This window comes from Sycon ciliatum, chromosome 2 (assembly GCF_964019385.1).
Source record: "Sycon ciliatum chromosome 2, ocSycCili1.1, whole genome shotgun sequence".
NCBI classification, from domain to species: domain Eukaryota; kingdom Metazoa; phylum Porifera; class Calcarea; order Leucosolenida; family Sycettidae; genus Sycon; species Sycon ciliatum.
In genome coordinates, this window is record NC_088644.1 from 17,417,358 (window position 1) to 17,434,989 (window position 17,632).

Consider the following 17,632-nt stretch of genomic DNA (forward strand, 5'->3'; position numbering starts at 1 on the left):
AAGAACAGTCAAGATCAGCTTGGCGGACCAGACATTGAGGAAGACGGGCACGAACAGGTTCCGTAGATTGACACTGAATAGCTACACCAGAACAACACATGAGCCAAATACGATTGCATCAAGGGTTTCTTTACTGCAAAATGCAAACGCTGAATGTGAAGGAATGACGACGCGCCGGAACAATGGTTGATGAAGTTTGTCAGCGTGTCAGTACAATACGGCTTGTAAAAGTTTTAAAAACACAATCCTACCTCTGTAATGGCAAGTTCAAACACATGCCAATCCTTTCTATGTCCCTTTCTACTTGTCGTGATTTCTTGAGCAAGCCACCCAAACGGCCTACTTCACTTTTCCCTCGTCCACACTCTGCTAAATGGCGAATACAGGTGTCGTGACCCGAGGTCGACGACGCACAGCACTCGTGACAAGCCTGGCAGGCGAGGGATCGCCACCAGCTGACAAGCGCTCGGCAAACTGATGAGTCGCGCCAGCACCACAGTACGGCAACTCACTACATCATTATGACTTCATATAACAGCGTAGCCTTACGCACTTACAACATTATAATTGTAACATGTTAAACTACCAAGCAAGGCTTCTGTGTATATAACATTATACAACTGCTATGAAACTGCAATAATCTGGCGCCTTGTTCTCCAGCTGTAATACAATCTACTAGTATCTTCTACCATTCTTACACTCCGTTATCCCGCCGTGATGAGGCGCTCAATTATTATGAAACTAGCTTTTTACCGTTACTTGTCCCCGTGTCCCGCCGTCTAATAAGACTAGTGAGTACAGTATGTGTGCTCTGATTGGCTGTTGTTATGAATACAAGTCCCTGTCTTTGTCACATTCGCTCTCTCGCTTCGGCACTGCTTCTATCTGTTATCTCCTCTTTCCTATTCTACCTCTGACCTATCTACAAGGTATGTCCTTGGAAATGGAACTCTTGGTGGGCTGTTGAGTGATGGCGTGCATATATCGTGCACTTGGGATTCTGGGTCTTGCTCACACTTCGTGGCGGTCATATTCGGTGTTGTTCGCAACGCAGGCTTTTGACTGACCCTCGAGGTCGGGTCATGACATTAGGTGCTGTGACCAGGATCCGTCACTCAATGTGAACTAATCCTCGGTTCTTTTCTTCTGGTGTGGCGTTTTTGTCTTATCCAGAATGGCACAGGAAATGATCGAGGAGATCAACTCCCTCACCCAGGAAGCAGGCCAGGGGCGAGAAATGCCAACTATGCAGTGTCTCGAAAGGGCGATAGCACTGTTCGATGGCGTCGGGTCGACCCGACCAAGGACGACATATCAGGAAATTGAAGGACGATTTGGACTTTCTGTCCCTCATATCCTGCCGGATATTGTGCTGGCATGCCGGCCATCATCCGGAAGAAGAAGAGGAACCACCGAGAAGAAAACTCGTAAAAACTCACGTAAGCCTAAGAAGGACAAGACTCCAAAATCCAAGGACGCGGAGGTGCAGGCAGACTTGCCAACTACCCCAGACAAATCATCATGATGCGGACTCTTTGAAACACACATTGATATTTTGTCGATCCAATAAAAGTAGTTTATATCTGAACCTGTTTGCGCTCTGATCGCGTGTATTGTGAGGAATGGAGGCTAGGACCAAAACTGTGGGGAAGTCTCATTTTCTTGAGATTGTTTGGTCAGAACCTGGCAGCATGTATACGCCTTTGATACATGGAGCGAGGAACCTGGGCATATATCTAGAACCGATGAGTAGTGTACTCAAAAGAGGGCCCGCTGGTTCGGGATGTAAATATTTGGCAGTGAAATTGACATACAGGGTTGGGACTCTGGAGTCACGCTTGTTCAGCGGTAAGAACGGGTATAGGTGTGTAACAACACACTTTACACAGTGTCATCGCCGGAGGTATATCAGGAGCTGCAGTTTGAACTATTTCTTCATGGTCATGCAGTCATTAGAACGAAAGTGGTCGTTGTCCACTTTCTTTCTAAAAATGAGTGGAGCATACATACCGTCTCTTAGTCATTCAAGGCTAAGATACAGCATACCGTAATGTCGCGTGCATAAGCCGGATTTGTGCATAAGCCTGTCTCGTGTAGAAGCATGAAATCTGCAACAGCTTTTCGCGTACAAGCCTGTCGCATGCATAAGCCGGGCCAGTACACGAGACGCGCCACGTGTCGCGTGCGTAAGCCGGGCTACTACGCAAGACTGGTGAGCGCGCCTTTTACATGTTCATGTTTGCATGGTACCGTACACTTGCGAAAAAAAAGAAAAAAAATCCCGTTGGAAAATGTTGGTTTTGACGTCCAAAAGTCAGCAGTTTGCGCATACAAGCCTGGTCATTGAGTGGTGCTTGTCATATAAGCCTGTCTCGTGTATAAGCCTGTCTTGTGTACAAGCCTGACTCCATCACCGGCTTATAGGCATATAAGCCCCGGCTAATGCACGCGACATTACGGTATTCATGAGAGGACACACAGGCTGACGAGAACGCCAGCAGGTGTAATGTGTGAGAAGTGTGTAACACACGCGGGAAACACAATACCGACTTAGGACAGTGTATCGGGAGGTACAGAAGGGAGGATCAGATGACAATTCCTAGAGACGGCAGGCTCAGGGACACTCAGCGGAAACGCCGAGTGTCCCAAGTATCCAAAAAAACTGGAAGGAATTGAACTAATCAGTGCTCCTGGTCGAACTGGGACACACAGGACTAAGGCACCGTGTCGGGAGGTCCGGAAAGGACCACTTAGCAGCTTTAGGGTCAGGTCACTCTGGTCGAGTCTGAGCCTGGCTGAGGGGGACGTCGTGTACGAGTGTACCAGACTAGGAGAGAAAGCACTCTGGTCCAGCCCGAGCCCGGCTGAGGGGGGTGTCGTGTACGAGTGTACTAGACACATTGGAGAGAAGGCACTCTGGTCGAGTCTGAGCTCTCGAGGTCGGGTCATGACACAGGTATACTGTTCCTTCCCTGCAGATCTGGTGCAAATCTGTAATCTCCATCTCACTTGTATTAGCACTTATGCATTAATTCTATCACTCTCTTGGACATTCAAAAAAACGTTTTGTGTAATCAAGTCATGGCTCTAGTTCTATTTTTCCACTGACGATTGGAACTTGAAAATCAATTTTGGAAATAAGTACGCACTAACCTCTAACAAGTTGTCATGTTGCGTGGTGATGCCTGTGGCACTCATACTATTTTACTATTCGTGTGCACATATGGTATACACTGGTGACACATAGTGCGTGGCGTTGATTCCGCATTTGAACTGCTTGCATTTGAACTGCTTGCATTTGAACTGCTTGCATTTGAACTGCTTGCATTTGAGTCGTCTTCATTTGGCGCATTTACACTTATCTCTTCTTGTCCTGGTTGATAATTCACCTCGCTCTTCTTGCTCTTTTAACCATCAACTGACACTCGTGCCATGGCACGGCCTAGTTCTACCCTAGTGATGCATTTCACATCAGGACATACTACTATTACTATTAGTGCTCTCTATTGTACTCCTAATCTGCTAACCGACAACGGGCTAAACAGCAATGAACTCACACCGAGTAGGAAAGGAATTCCGTTCAAGTAATCCAGTATGTGATAACGGTTGACAGCACGGAACACTCTCCAATGCTACACAGAAATACACACACACACGCGTGCACACACGCACAGACACACACACAGACAGACACACACACACACACACACACTACCACTCAACATCTCATCTAGAATTTGCCTAATGAAGATGCTTCACGATTCTGCTGTAGGGGTGCAGTAGGGTAACTTATCAGCAAATAAAATAAAAACAGGAATACCAGGCACGAGATGATGCTGTTTGCTTCTGAAGGATATGGACGATGGTACACATCGAACAGAGTTACTTTCTTGAGGTTGTACTGTGTGCTGGAAGTTGTACTTTGCTTTAAACATGAAATGGGGATTCTGCAACTTGCATACTGGTATGGGTGTTGATTCAACGGCTGAAGATGGCCTTACAAATACACTGTACAGTACTGCTACTGATTGAGAAGTGGAGGAGTCGCTGTGTGCCTGATGAACCTAGCTTTGCAGTTGAGATGAAGAGGGCTGCTGGGAAGCAGGAGCACTTACCGTGAAGACTGCCCCGATGTAAAGGTAAATAGACGTCTCCAACATGCAAAGAATACCAACAGCTAGCTGAAGAACACAAGTGGACGAGTGCACAGACCCACCAATACGCACATGCACACACGCCGCACGCAGAAGAAGGCAATTTAACTAGAAAATTTAACCAAACTGAATCAGCTATGAACAACAGGTGAGTAGCAAGTAGAGGGCGGGTTCGAATCCCAGGATATGCCTGAAAAAAAAAGGAGAATTGAAAAATTTATAACATCCTATGCTTTTTTGCCGTCAGATACGGATAGCGCCAGGCGTAACACAAACAAACAAACACGCAAACAAATACCAAATTAAAGCTGTGTGGACCCTGGCTAGCGCCAGACGTTACTGAAGTAACGGCTCCTGCATAGCTACGGGAATAAAGTTAAAGTTCCGCCGCCGCAGACCCAGTAGACAGGATTTTCGCACTGATGATATTGATACTGTAAATCAACAAATATTCTATTTTCGGCTACTTTCGGCCTGGTCATGTTTGGCCGAAAATTTGTTGCGGCCGTAATTTTGTTTTGGAAAGTTCAGTGTGACAGTGTATACAGGCGGCAGCAGTACAGGCTGAAAATTTGGATGGGCCAAAATAGGCTTTAGCCCTGGGAGCCCGAAATTAGAATCGGCCGAAATTTTGTAGATTTACAGTATTTAAGAAGTTTCCTAGCAGGAGTATTGATCCAGAGGTTGCCCTGAGCAACAAACGAAGACGTGGCTAGAAATCAAACGGAGTGCACCTTAGGCAGCCTTGCGTCAAGGTGATAACTTTTGAATCGCAGTATTGAGACTATTGACTAGGACCTAGATGTAGCATCCCATGCTCATGTACTCCTGCATATACTGCAAAACTGTACACAATGGCATGGAGTGCAGGACGGGGGCAAAGGCAAGGCTTGAAAAGACCTGACACCATTTGACCCGGCATCTGTCCCTACTTACAAGCAATCTCCTTTGACACAATATTCAGTCAAACCCCAGTCAAACCTCCCTTATCCAGTCAAACCTCCCTTATCCAGTCAAACCTCCCTTATCCAATCAAACCTCCCTTATCCGGTGTTCATTTATCCGCTCCCCTTGCCGCCAACCAGCTAAAAGAATTGACGGGAACAGATGTCCAGAAAATAATGCATGCGTATTGTTATGGAATATTGGCAATCCACTTCCATCACAAATCCACATGTGTTCATGAAAAACAAATGTGCGCAGGCACACAAGGTCTGGCTGTAGTGAGATCTGGCCATGCCATTGCCGCATACCTGAGCCACCCAAAGTCCAGTAGACCGGTGTAGCCACAGTAGGTTTTCCCTGTCAAACACAGACAAATAACCACACACACACGCATGCACAAACACACACACACACACACGCACATGCATGCACACACGTATACGCATACACATTGGTTTGTCTAAACACAGCTTTGGATACATTTTTTTTCAAGTTCTCACCACTTTTAATTTCCTTTTCCGTTGTAATCATAAGCAGTCGCCGTGTTTCTACGCACAGCATGTCTGCGCAATAGCTGCGCAAGCCACTCATCAAGTCCCTGCTGTTGCACCCCTGCTCCCCGTCCACATTGGCATCTTGAGTCTGGGTTTTCCTCTCCTGTTCCCCGTGGGATGGGTCTTATCAGAGGTCTACTGTGATATTAAAGATACATCCTCATCTGAATGCACGAAACAGTGGTTGCGACTTCGGTGATGATTTGTTTGAAAAGGGTTCGCCGAGTCGAAGGTTCGATGGGCTTCTCGTGTTCTCTGGATGGCAGTCGTGAGTCAGTCAAGTGCCAAGTGAAGTCGGCGGAATAGCGCGAGCTCCAGTGTGAGGAGCAAACCCTTTCCAATCTGAATGTGTAACAAGAAGAGGCATGATATCCTGAAACTGTTCAATTACAGTATACCATTCCATACATATCCATAACATACCATTCCATACATATGCATAACATACCATTCCATACATATGCATAACATACCATTCCATACATATGCATAACATACCATTCCATACATATGCATAACATACCATTCCATACATATGCATAACATACCATTCCATACATATCCATAACATACCATTCCATACATATGCATAACATACCATTCCATACATATGCATAACATACCATTCCATACATATGCATAACATACCATTCCATACATATGCATAACATACCATTCCATACATATGCATAACATACCATTCCATACATATGCATAACATACCATTCCATACATATGCATAACATACCATTCCATACATATCCATAACATACCATTCCATACATATGCATAACATACCATTCCATACATATGCATAACATACCATTCCATACATATGCATAACATACCATTCCATACATATGCATAACATACCATTCCATACATATGCATAACATACCATTCCATACATATGCATAACATACCATTCCATACATATCCATAACATACCATTCCATACATATGCATAACATACCATTCCATACATATGCATAACATACCATTCCATACATATGCATAACATACCATTCCATACATATGCATAACATACCATTCCATACATATGCATAACATACCATTCCATACATATGCATAACATACCATTCCATACATATCCATAACATACCATTCCATACATATCCATAACATACCATTCCATACATATGCATAACATACCATTCCATACATATGCATAACATACCATTCCATACATATGCATAACATACCATTCCATACATATGCATAACATACCATTCCATACATATGCATAACATACCATTCCATACATATGCATAACATACCATTCCATACATATGCATAACATACCATTCCATACATATGCATAACATACCATTCCATACATATGCATAACATACCATTCCATACATATGCATAACATACCATTCCATACATATGCATAACATACCATTCCATACATATGCATAACATACCATTCCATACATATGCATAACATACCATTCCATACATATGCATAACATACCATTCCATACATATGCATAACATACCATTCCATACATATGCATAACATACCATTCCATACATATGCATAACATACCATTCCATACATATGCATAACATACCATTCCATACATATGCATAACATACCATTCCATACATATGCATAACATACCATTCCATACATATGCATAACATACCATTCCATACATATGCATAACATACCATTCCATACATATCCATAACATACCATTCCATACATATGCATAACATACCATTCCATACATATCCATAACATACCATTCCATACATATGCATAACATACCATTCCATACATATCCATAACATACCATTCCATACATATGCATAACATACCATTCCATACATATGCATAACATACCATTCCATACATATCCATAACATACCATTCCATACATATGCATAACATACCATTCCATACATATCCATAACATACCATTCCATACATATGCATAACATACCATTCCGAGCAGTTGAACTGGTCCACTCGATCAGGTGGGCAAAAGTACTCGCACGTTTCATTTCTATTAGAGCCAGCACTGCAGAGAAGTTACACACAGACACCCACCGGAAGAGACACTTCAAGGACTGCATGAGCTGAATGCTCAATGTACCGATTAACACATGGGAGTCCATGTGCTCAGGGCGGTGTGTATCAGTTACAGGGTGATTATAATTGAACACAAGGTAGTCCCTCACAGTACATTCACATATGCCGTCCTGGCCGCATGCCAGCAGGCGATTTCTGCCGCGGCATCGCCTGGACGACATATGTGAACTGCCCTGTGACCCGGTACAATCTTGCAGCACGATCTGATGAGTGTAGCCTTTTCAAACACGTTGAATTAGCCACATCTGTCTACCCATTGGAATTAGTTCTAGCCAGTCACTTTCGCGGTGAGTGGGTACAATGCGCAGAACGTAACATTTGAAATTAATCAGAAGACCGGAAGAATAGATATGCTTTGGTCCATGGAGGTGGTAATCACGTGAAATTCAATTAGAACAGCTGCAGACTCCTGTAATCACGAAATGAACCGCCCTCAAGGCTCAACACCATTGTTATGGCAAGAACACAGCAATGCACAGATGATTTCTCATTATAAGGATCTCCTATCAGATGATTTCTCACTATAAGGATCTCCTATCAGATGATTTCTCATTATAAGGATCTCCTATCGCTGAACACTCCAGCCCGCAGAGGAAAAGGGGCAGAGACAGAGATGTAGCCTGGGGTCTTTTGGAGTAGTTCCGAACTATGTAGATTCTACATGACGGGCATCAGCAGCTGACAGTGGCAATACATGTACACTGCTTCGTGTCAAAATTTGGTGGAAATACCTGGTCACCAAACATTGGCCTATATATCACCTTACCATTCCGGGCTTATCCTTCGATTATCTTCAATAACACGTCCAACCACATACAGGACACATGAGAAAAGCTTGATCCAAATGCGCAGAACACCGATTCGAAAACCTGAACAGAGAAAGAAAGGAACAGATCCAAGTGAATGCAATAGCCTCAGTGACAGGAGTACCTACTTGTAAATGCATAAGGCACAAACCAGGCACCTAACGTAGCACACCTAGTCCGGCCAACTGAGCACAGAGCACAGAGGCACAGAGGCATACGCTATTGACAACTACATGTATACACACCACTTTACACCTCATGACCACCAAGACATGCTTGATTGACAGACCAGTGGTCCGCCTGCTGCAATCCCTATAGACATGCCTGTGGAGAGTAAGTTCCAGAATGGTAGGATTGCTTCAGCCAATTGAGGCTTCGCTCTCTAGTTATCAGCGTAGAATGCCTTGCGCGAATATGCCCCCCCCCCCCCCCCTCTCTTTCTCTCTCTCTCTCTCTCTCCCAGCCCTTCTTTTTTAATTTGTTTACGAAAAATAACTTTGACGGTAGATACAGCCACGTACGCTTCTTATTCCAAAGTGCCAGTGGTCGTCTTCAGCTAAATACACCGTATCAGTACCTCTTTTAGAAGGGTTCTCCAACTCCATAGCAGCCACCTACACACTATACCTAGTTTTTACAACTCCATAGCAGCCACCTACACACTATACCTACTTTTTAGTCTGAACACTCAGCACATCATGATGATCTATTCGCGGCGAAAACTAGTCTCTCTATTCACCAAATTTTCGGGCATGGCCCACCCTCAGGGAAAAACAATGAAATTAAAGACGAGCCACAAAGACATAGAGTAGATAATACTAGATATGCTTTGAGGTGCAGCAGGATAGTGCTAAGATGAGGAATGTGAGAAATGCATCAGCTTAGGTGTGCATGTGCGGAGAGTATGAACGCTGGTGAATAAGTGTTGGGAGAAGGAGAGGGAGAGAAATGGGGAGCTATGTCTGTGCGTGGATATGTTGCAGTTAGTGTGAAATAGAAAAGAAATGCGGTGGAGCTGGAGCCATATATTTGAAGCTAAGTGTCAATATAATTATCTGCTAGGTACGGCACAAGCAGCTAGCGCACCTATACATCAAACATTATTGCGGCATTATGTGTAACAACATCACAGTCAAAGTCTATCACCACACTAGAATATGTCATACTTCACACTGTGTTCAGCAGTCTCCAGCCACAGTATCTGTCTACAGTAGGACGCTTATCGCAAATGAATGTTGCTTGATGTATACAGCGATTTACAAGGGACGACCGTGGTGAGAATTGATGCATTGGTGATGGGTTTTGAGGTGCTAGCTTGATGAGTATGTTGTTGTACATAGCGTTCTCCCAAAATATATCTAGCGCTTTCACGCTGGCTCCTCGAACCACTCCCTGGCGGTACTCTCCATCTCAGTAACATACTCCTCGGTGCAAAGTAAACACAATATTGAACAGATGACATCCTGGAACAAGCATTGACCACTCTGCATTCCAGCATCACACGTACAACATTCAACAGGCCTACCTCGCCCTCTCTTTTATTTATTTATTTATTTATTTATTTCACCGTCCAATGGCAGAAGCCAATGCAAAGGAGGGGGCGTTAGCCAGCCATGGCAAGAGAAGAAAAAAAATGAAGGAAAGAAGATGATAATCGGAAGAAAACTTTCTTTCTCTTGTAGGTCTCCTTAATTCTGCAGTGACCGAACTGACTGGGAAACTACACACACATCCTTGCTAAACGACAGGACCGTACGGCAAACAGCACGAGCTAAATGATCCTTGACAAAGGGTAGTTTGATGATGGACGTGCACAATTGTTGTCTGATGGATGATCTTGATGTGCTTGCATGGTGCTTGCATGGTGCTTGCATGGTGCTTGCATGGTGCTTGCATGGTGCTTGCATGGTGCTTGGCTACTAGAATAGCATGTCATGGGTATTTCTTGGCATGTAGTAAAGCCTCAACTTTCTTCTCTCCTCTCTCTCCCTCTCTCCCCCAATGGCAGTTGATGTCGTGATGTGTGCATGCCGGAATCGCTTCACTCCCAATGGCAATGACTCGTACGTCAGAAGGGCGCCATATGACTGGGTCACACAAACAACTCCCACTGCACAGCACCATTACTCACAGAGATGGACAAGTTGAGGTAGCTGATGATGTCCAAGTTGTGTAGCGAAATGATACTCATAACTGTACACAGCTTTCACACCTCTGCATGAACCCCGCATGAACTGTACGCGAGTGCTGCTTTTGGCTTATGCGCACCATGTTTACACGCCCTTGGTATGCCTGTCGGTGCACCTCTTTGCACGTACGCTTTCTCCCCACCTTCCATACCCAGACCAGCGTTTGGATACTCGGTCTTATGTTGCTTGTTGTAGCTCTTCTCTCTTCTTACTTCTACTACTTCAAAGTAGCTGTTTGTAGGTTGTTTGTCTTGATAAATAAATAAGTTGGCAGGAGTTCGCTACAAGGTGTTTTGCTCAGTGTGTTCCACCATGAATCATATGTCACTCTTCTAAAAATTAATTGTCCAAGTACATGTACAAGTACAAATAATAACACACAACTTACTCCACTTTGGGTCTTTCACTAGGTATACGTAAGCTTTGGCTGCCAATGTCTTGTCAAACTTGAAGCTTTCAATTGAAATGTTGGATCTGAATCAGAATAGGAAGCAAAAAGAAAATGCCAGCAGTTAGCTACATGTAGGTACGATCACTGCCTTGTGAAGCGTCCCTCATGGAAAATACAGGAAATATAAGTGATCGTATCTAGCTAACTGTTACACCTCATGTGCAATTGCAATCCTGTTAAGCAGGACATCTTCCAGGATGCATGTGTCTGGTCCCTAGGCGCTAGGCCCTGGTGACGGTGTTCTGTTTGAGAGATTCTACCGCAATCACCGTACTCATTGCGTCATTCGCACTGTTGTACTGCCTGAATAAGTGACATGAATCATGATGATGATGATGATGTCATACAATTTACATGACATCATGGCCACCAGCCTGCAAGCAATACCAGGCTGCCAAGCACCATTGTACACTGCCTTTCGGATGAACTTCCTCCTGGCCTTCCCCTCAGAGGTGGCTCTAAATTTGCACCAGGCCGCAGGTGGGTTGGGTGCAGAAAGCAGGTTGAAAACACTCGTACAATCTAACAGTACAGTTTCCACCCTTGGACAATGCACCCACATCAATCATGCAGGCAGCACAACTACATGATTGTTACAATCATGTACACACACACACACACACACACACACACACACACACACACACACACACACACACACGATTATGTAATGCTTCGGATCAGGGGTGTGTGGCGGACAGCAGGTCAACATACAGCCTATCCATATACAATCTGAATCATGTCCCAAGAACAATAACACCTTGGCCCTGGAAGATATCCATCAAACCAGTGCACACGTCATATAGATAAACACCAAGACAATGATGAAACTGATCACGCACGCATACGAAAATCCAAGTCGTTCAACTTCAAGCAAGTTTCAAACCAAGCCAGTTGCCTTTTGTACGTGCAAACCGTAATTGTATGAAAAACAACAAGATCATCATGTCGGAAGCCTTACACGTCGCTGTCCATGAAATTCACAATGTTCAGCTCGGTATCCGCTGTGCCACTGGGGGCATAGCTGCGGCTGTGCGCGCTTCGTGACATCCTGGACCGTATCAGCCAAATCAGCTGCTTTTGTACAGATGCCTCTAAATAGGTGAAGTGAAGACTGAAGAGCTCATTGCTATGAAATAATGAAGCAATGGGAGGCGAGCAAAGTCCGACACCTTCACTCCTCGACAGTCAAGCTTGACAGCAGGACTCCAAAGGCAACACCACAGACATGTGCACTGCTGAAGATTTGAGCCATTTGAGGCTGTCTAAGACTGCTGCTATTGTTTGTTGATTCTCACTCTCAGCCAAGTACTTGGCAATCCCTTGGGCAGGTAAACATTATCAGTGGCAGGCCACTTGACTTGGTCAGTTTTGATGACGAGAGCTTACATGTAAAAGAGGAAATGAAGGATCAAACTAGAACTAGTAGAAGTAACATAGTTACCAGGTTACTTCAATCAAAGACACAATACAAAGACCAGTGGCAGTTCGGATCGTCGGAGTCTACAACTGATCTGCGTGACGCGTTGTCCCTCGGATCTGGAGCACCATTGCCGCTTCCAGCCTCGTCCCCATGACAATAATGGCGTTTGTTGCAGCATGTTTTTGATGATTCATTCATTTGTAATGCAGCGTTTCAAATAATTATGTTGCGTTGGTGCAATTATATTATGATCTGCATGATGAGAATTGGATCATCTCAAGATTCTCGCTTCTCCTGTTAATTTTGCAATACAATGGCTAACAATGGCTGCAAGGATATCTAGTATTGTGCGGAATGGCTGGATCAGCATCAAGAACAGAGTTCGTACTGTTGCGTTAGACTATCGAGATGTGGCAATTGACGTCGCAGATGGTTCTCGAAAACGTCCTCTTCGAGCTATAATCATCTCTTCTGGTCTTTTGACTACTCTCCATGCTTTCCGGACGCACCCTGACAAGCAGGATTACCTAGATGCGTTGTTGCGCGGAGCAAATGATGTTGCTCTTGTGGCAGAAAGTAGTCGTAACAAATGTGCCGTGGAAGCCCTAATGGAGCGACGTGTGGCTGTGAATTCGGGCAAGCTGAGAGTAAAGGACATGATTTTCTTCACACTTATCCATGCTGATCCTACGCAATCAGAAGGATGCGAGCTGTACTCTTGCCAATCAAAGCTTGTAAGACCTCCCTTACTAGGATGGCAAAGCTATTTCCTTGACATTGGCCTGTTTGGCCGATGGCTTGTACTAGAACGAAGGTTAGAACGCTATGATGTGAATGAAGATGATCTTGATTAGTGTTGTTCTGGTGTTGTGCGTATCAGTGAACAGTGCGTACTTGGATGCTGCAGTATTTAGACAATGTGACAATCTTCAATCGGCAGTGTTGGACATTGCTTCATGACACTGATCCTAATAGAACCAATCCATACGGCATGCGTGTGCGCTGGCGCTTACGCGTGTGCCCTTTTTTCTTACTTTTTAAACGTATTTCACCATGCATGTATGTGTAAAATTGTGTTCCTTATACTGGTGTGCTGGTGCTTCTTTCCTATGTACACTGGAGACTGGAGTGCCGGTGCTTACCTGGGACCTGATTTTTAGTCATCCCTACACCCGTACTGGCCCGGTTCACAACCACATCAATTTTAGTGGTATAGTGCTGTGACATCAACCGCATCTTGAGTAATGACTACTAATGAGTGAACATTTTCATCAACAATGCTACACCGTATAATTATAGACTTGTTGTGGTAGGATGTGCAACTAATGCAGGGTCGATAATCAGTACTAGAGGGTTCATAAAGGCACATTTGTCTGGGGTGAAGTCAGGTGTTTGCCCCGTACGTTGCATTTCGCATTGCAAGACAGTTATTTTGAAAATGGAAATAATGGGTTACAGCCTACAGGGTAACTGTTTTCCCTGCCCCCCCCCCCCCCCCCCCCCTAGTATTTTGACCTGGCTTGAACCCTGCAGTGCAAGTGCTATCGTTCCGTAGTGCCGAGTTTTGGTGTGCGCACTGTTGACAAGTTTGATTGTGAAGAAACTTTAACATGCTTTACAGTTCAGTTGCAAGTCAGTCAGGTGACATTGAGCGTAATAGGTGAAAACAGCAGTATGTGTAGTAATGTATCACAGTACGTAACATTTGTGATGCTTCATGCGGAACTGAAATTTAAAAGTAAGCCATTACTTGTATTTTCATGCAGGTAATTCTAGGTCCGGTGGACTCTCCTTCCAGAATATGGGCAACGAGGCGACTGCTTGTGTGTTCATACTGACTGCTGATTCTGATGACAAGTACAGAGAAAGCTTTCCTTCTGTCATACAGTAGAGTCGCGTGCCGAAGAACGTGGAGCCCAAGAACGCCATAGCCTCAGGCTCAGGTTGAGAACGGTGGTGTTAGTTTTTTGGTAGCTTTTGGGATGCATACTACTGTCGTGGACATGGAAATCCGGTCGCACGTCTAGCGGCCCCAGGGCGCTGGCCATGCAGCCGTGGGTAAGCAGTACACACATACGCACTGCAGCTCGCGCGCATGACTTGGCACTGTTCTATACGCGCTAAGGCTCAGTGAGGGTGCCGGCCCCGGTCAATCGACTGGATTTCCATGCCCACAACGGTAGTTATGATCAAGAGTACAGAACATGTACTATGGATATGGTCCAGTAGGAATTGTTTCTAAGAACGCAGCCAGATTGTTGAGAAATAAGAGCGTCCCAGGCTAAGCCCTTGGAAACAACGTTCTTGGGTGCGCGACTCTACTGTAGGTGTACTATTGTGGCTGTGTGAAGGCAACAGTAATTTCATTAGCCTGTACACATGTAACCCGCTATATAAATTATTTCTCCATAGGAAAAATTCCTACGCAGCGTGCTAGTGATGTTCTGTAAAGAAATCACGTGGAATGTGTACTACTGGGAATTTCCTGTTCCAAATTTGGAAGTTTTCTGCTTGATTTGAATGATACCCAGCAGATCCGTACTCGTACGCATCTTCTTTGCATGTGCTGCAGGGTAGAGAACCTTATCTCCGCATGGAAATCTGGACCCCAAACACCCGAAGCCGTAGACTCCAACGCAGACACCTGTTCTCTACACACACACACACACACACACTTGTACCTGTTGCTCACTGCCAAAACTGGTCACGTGGGTCTCCCCGGGAGAGGGGAGAGATACACAATAGGAATCTTGGAATGATGACTCAACTGGCTATTGAACCGCCCAACGGCCGACGCCCCCTGAAATCTCCAAAACTCGGGGTGGACTTGAAAATGACCCCTCATGCACCACACCTCAAGTGGGTGAGGACAAGGTGCAGAAAAAGGATTGACGGCATCAAGGTATCTGTCCAGGGATTCAACTGCAGTTACCCCTGCCCCCAGTGAAGGTAATACTTGCTACTAGTGTGGGTGGCTAAATCAGAGTGAATCTAGCCAGAAGCAGTCCATGGTTAACAGTATGTACACTTCAAAATTAATAGAAAGTATATGCATATGAACCCCGGAACCAACAAAGGTACAACATTACACCTTCAAGCAGCCGAGCTCGTTGGCAACAGACCTGACACAATCAGGCATAAGTGTACCTACCAACGGAACTAACAGTAACTGGCTGACACACACACGCACACACACATGTTTGCCCACCCATACAGAAGCACGATAGGAGCACATTGTAAGCTTCAACATCCAAACAAGCCCATGTGGTATGAGTTTTGACTTTGTACCGTTCTTGTATTCGGCTGTGTGTGTGAAAGCGAAATGGATTCATGCATGTGCGAAGACTAGGAAATGCACCTCACAGTGTATGGTCAGAGAGGCGTACCCAAACAAAAGGTTTGGGCACGACTCCCTGATCTGAGCTCGCAGGACAAGTGCATGAACTACACGTACCTCGGCATTTATACTAGGGCTCAAACGATTAGTCCGATTAACCGGTTGCAGACCGGTTACGAAGAATTAACCCATTGAGGGCTACAGGGCCTTTCATCTGAGACTCTGAAGAAAATGCTAAAAATATGGCCAATGTACAGCTCCACAACTTCATAGTCTAAGAAACTAGGTTGTTGAACTCTTGTGAAATGTTGACCAAGGCTATAATCATCACGCTGACCAACTCGATATAGTTCCTAGAAAGGGGAACAAAATGCTATATGACACGTAAGTTCATCCAAATTGCGTAAAATACGAAAAAGTCGCCAATTTGAGTTGAATCACCGGACGAAAAAGAAGAAAAAAAGTATCCAAGCGGGATTCGTACCCGCAACCTCTCGTACTGAATGCAGGAAATGTACCGCTCGACTCTGGGGTCTCTTGCAACCCTACGCTGGAACACGGAGCTTAGTACGGTAGGATAGCCTGTCAGCCCGAGTATATTCGGGCTCAGCGCCCTGACGTCATCCTGAATCCCGAATATATTCGGGCTCAGCAGTCAATGGGTTAACGGTTAACCGATAAAGATAACAGTTACGCAGTAACTTTTCAGTCAATTTTTCAAGTATCAGGTCGTTGCAAAGTGTGCACTTTCGCGGGCTGTCGCACGCGTACGCAATTTCTGGGCTGTCAACTCGGTCATATATATCTGGTCTCTTGGTGTGAGAGTATGTATGAATGAGCATGCAAGAGAATGTACAAGTGTACGTTGTACTGAATAGGGTACATTTTTAGAATGATTATAGTCAAATATACGGTTAAAAAAGAGTCCGCAGGATTGCCGTGGCTTAGTTATAGGTTATAACAAGAGTCCATAACCCAAGAGTATGCAACTGTGATTATGGGTGCATGCGTGCGCGTGGCGCGCTGCCTTCATTACGTAACTTGCCTTCATCACGCTCTGGAAGCATGCATTCAAACTCTCAATTTCTCGCACGAGCCCATCCGTTTTTGCTCGATTCGTTCCAGTACCTACACAATCTCTGAATTCTGGCGCGTGAACTCCAGTTCCGTACGAAAGTTCATTTCAAACTAGAGGGAAAGTGCGGTGTTTGATTTTCCGCAGTGCGCGGCCTGCAGCTGAATGATGTAATGAAGGCAGCGCGCCGCGCGGTTGGCCCATAGAAAAGAGATCACAGTTGCATACTCTTGGGTTATGGACTCTTGGTTATAACCGACCGTTAGCTTAGCAGTTAACCGTCAGGGGTAAAACCGTGACCGTTTGAGCCCTAATTTATACATAACTAGCAGCACCCCCGGCCAGCGTTGCCTGGCCGAATGTGGCATGCGGGTGAAGCAAGTACATGAACAGCACACGTGCTCAGCACGTGGTGGTGGCCAGACCGCTGAAGTCCTGGTGAGGGAGGTTCTTCATGGTTGGAAGGAGAAGGAGGGACGTCTGTTACGCCTTCGGGAGGCTGGTCAGGGTTGTCCATCACCTGGTGGCGGATGAAGCGGCTCCAAAAATTTCATAAACTTACGAACAAAAGTGCGA

General features: G+C 45.1%; 2 protein-coding genes across 2 annotated transcripts in view; one reads left to right on the forward strand and one right to left on the reverse strand.

Moving 5' to 3' along the window:
• The window catches only part of LOC135808999 (potassium channel subfamily T member 1-like), a 49,506-nt gene extending 36,798 nt beyond the window's left edge, over positions 1-12,708 (reverse strand). Inside the window, 8 exon segments of the mRNA XM_065322254.1 lie at positions 1-81; positions 3,558-3,632; positions 4,116-4,181; positions 5,408-5,456; positions 7,627-7,704; positions 8,542-8,644; positions 11,159-11,244; positions 12,183-12,708. The exon segment at positions 1-81 is cut by the window's left edge and continues 3 nt beyond it. Coding sequence (XP_065178326.1) covers positions 1-81; positions 3,558-3,632; positions 4,116-4,181; positions 5,408-5,456; positions 7,627-7,704; positions 8,542-8,644; positions 11,159-11,244; positions 12,183-12,271 — 627 coding nt within the window. The 5' untranslated portion in view covers positions 12,272-12,708.
• A 259-nt stretch (positions 12,709-12,967) lies between these two features.
• LOC135810417 (mitochondrial import inner membrane translocase subunit Tim29-like) lies at positions 12,968-13,498 on the forward strand. Its single transcript, XM_065323911.1, has one exon. It carries the CDS (start codon positions 12,968-12,970, stop codon positions 13,496-13,498), a length of 531 nt encoding a protein of 176 aa, XP_065179983.1.
• Positions 13,499-17,632: the final 4,134 nt, after the last annotated feature.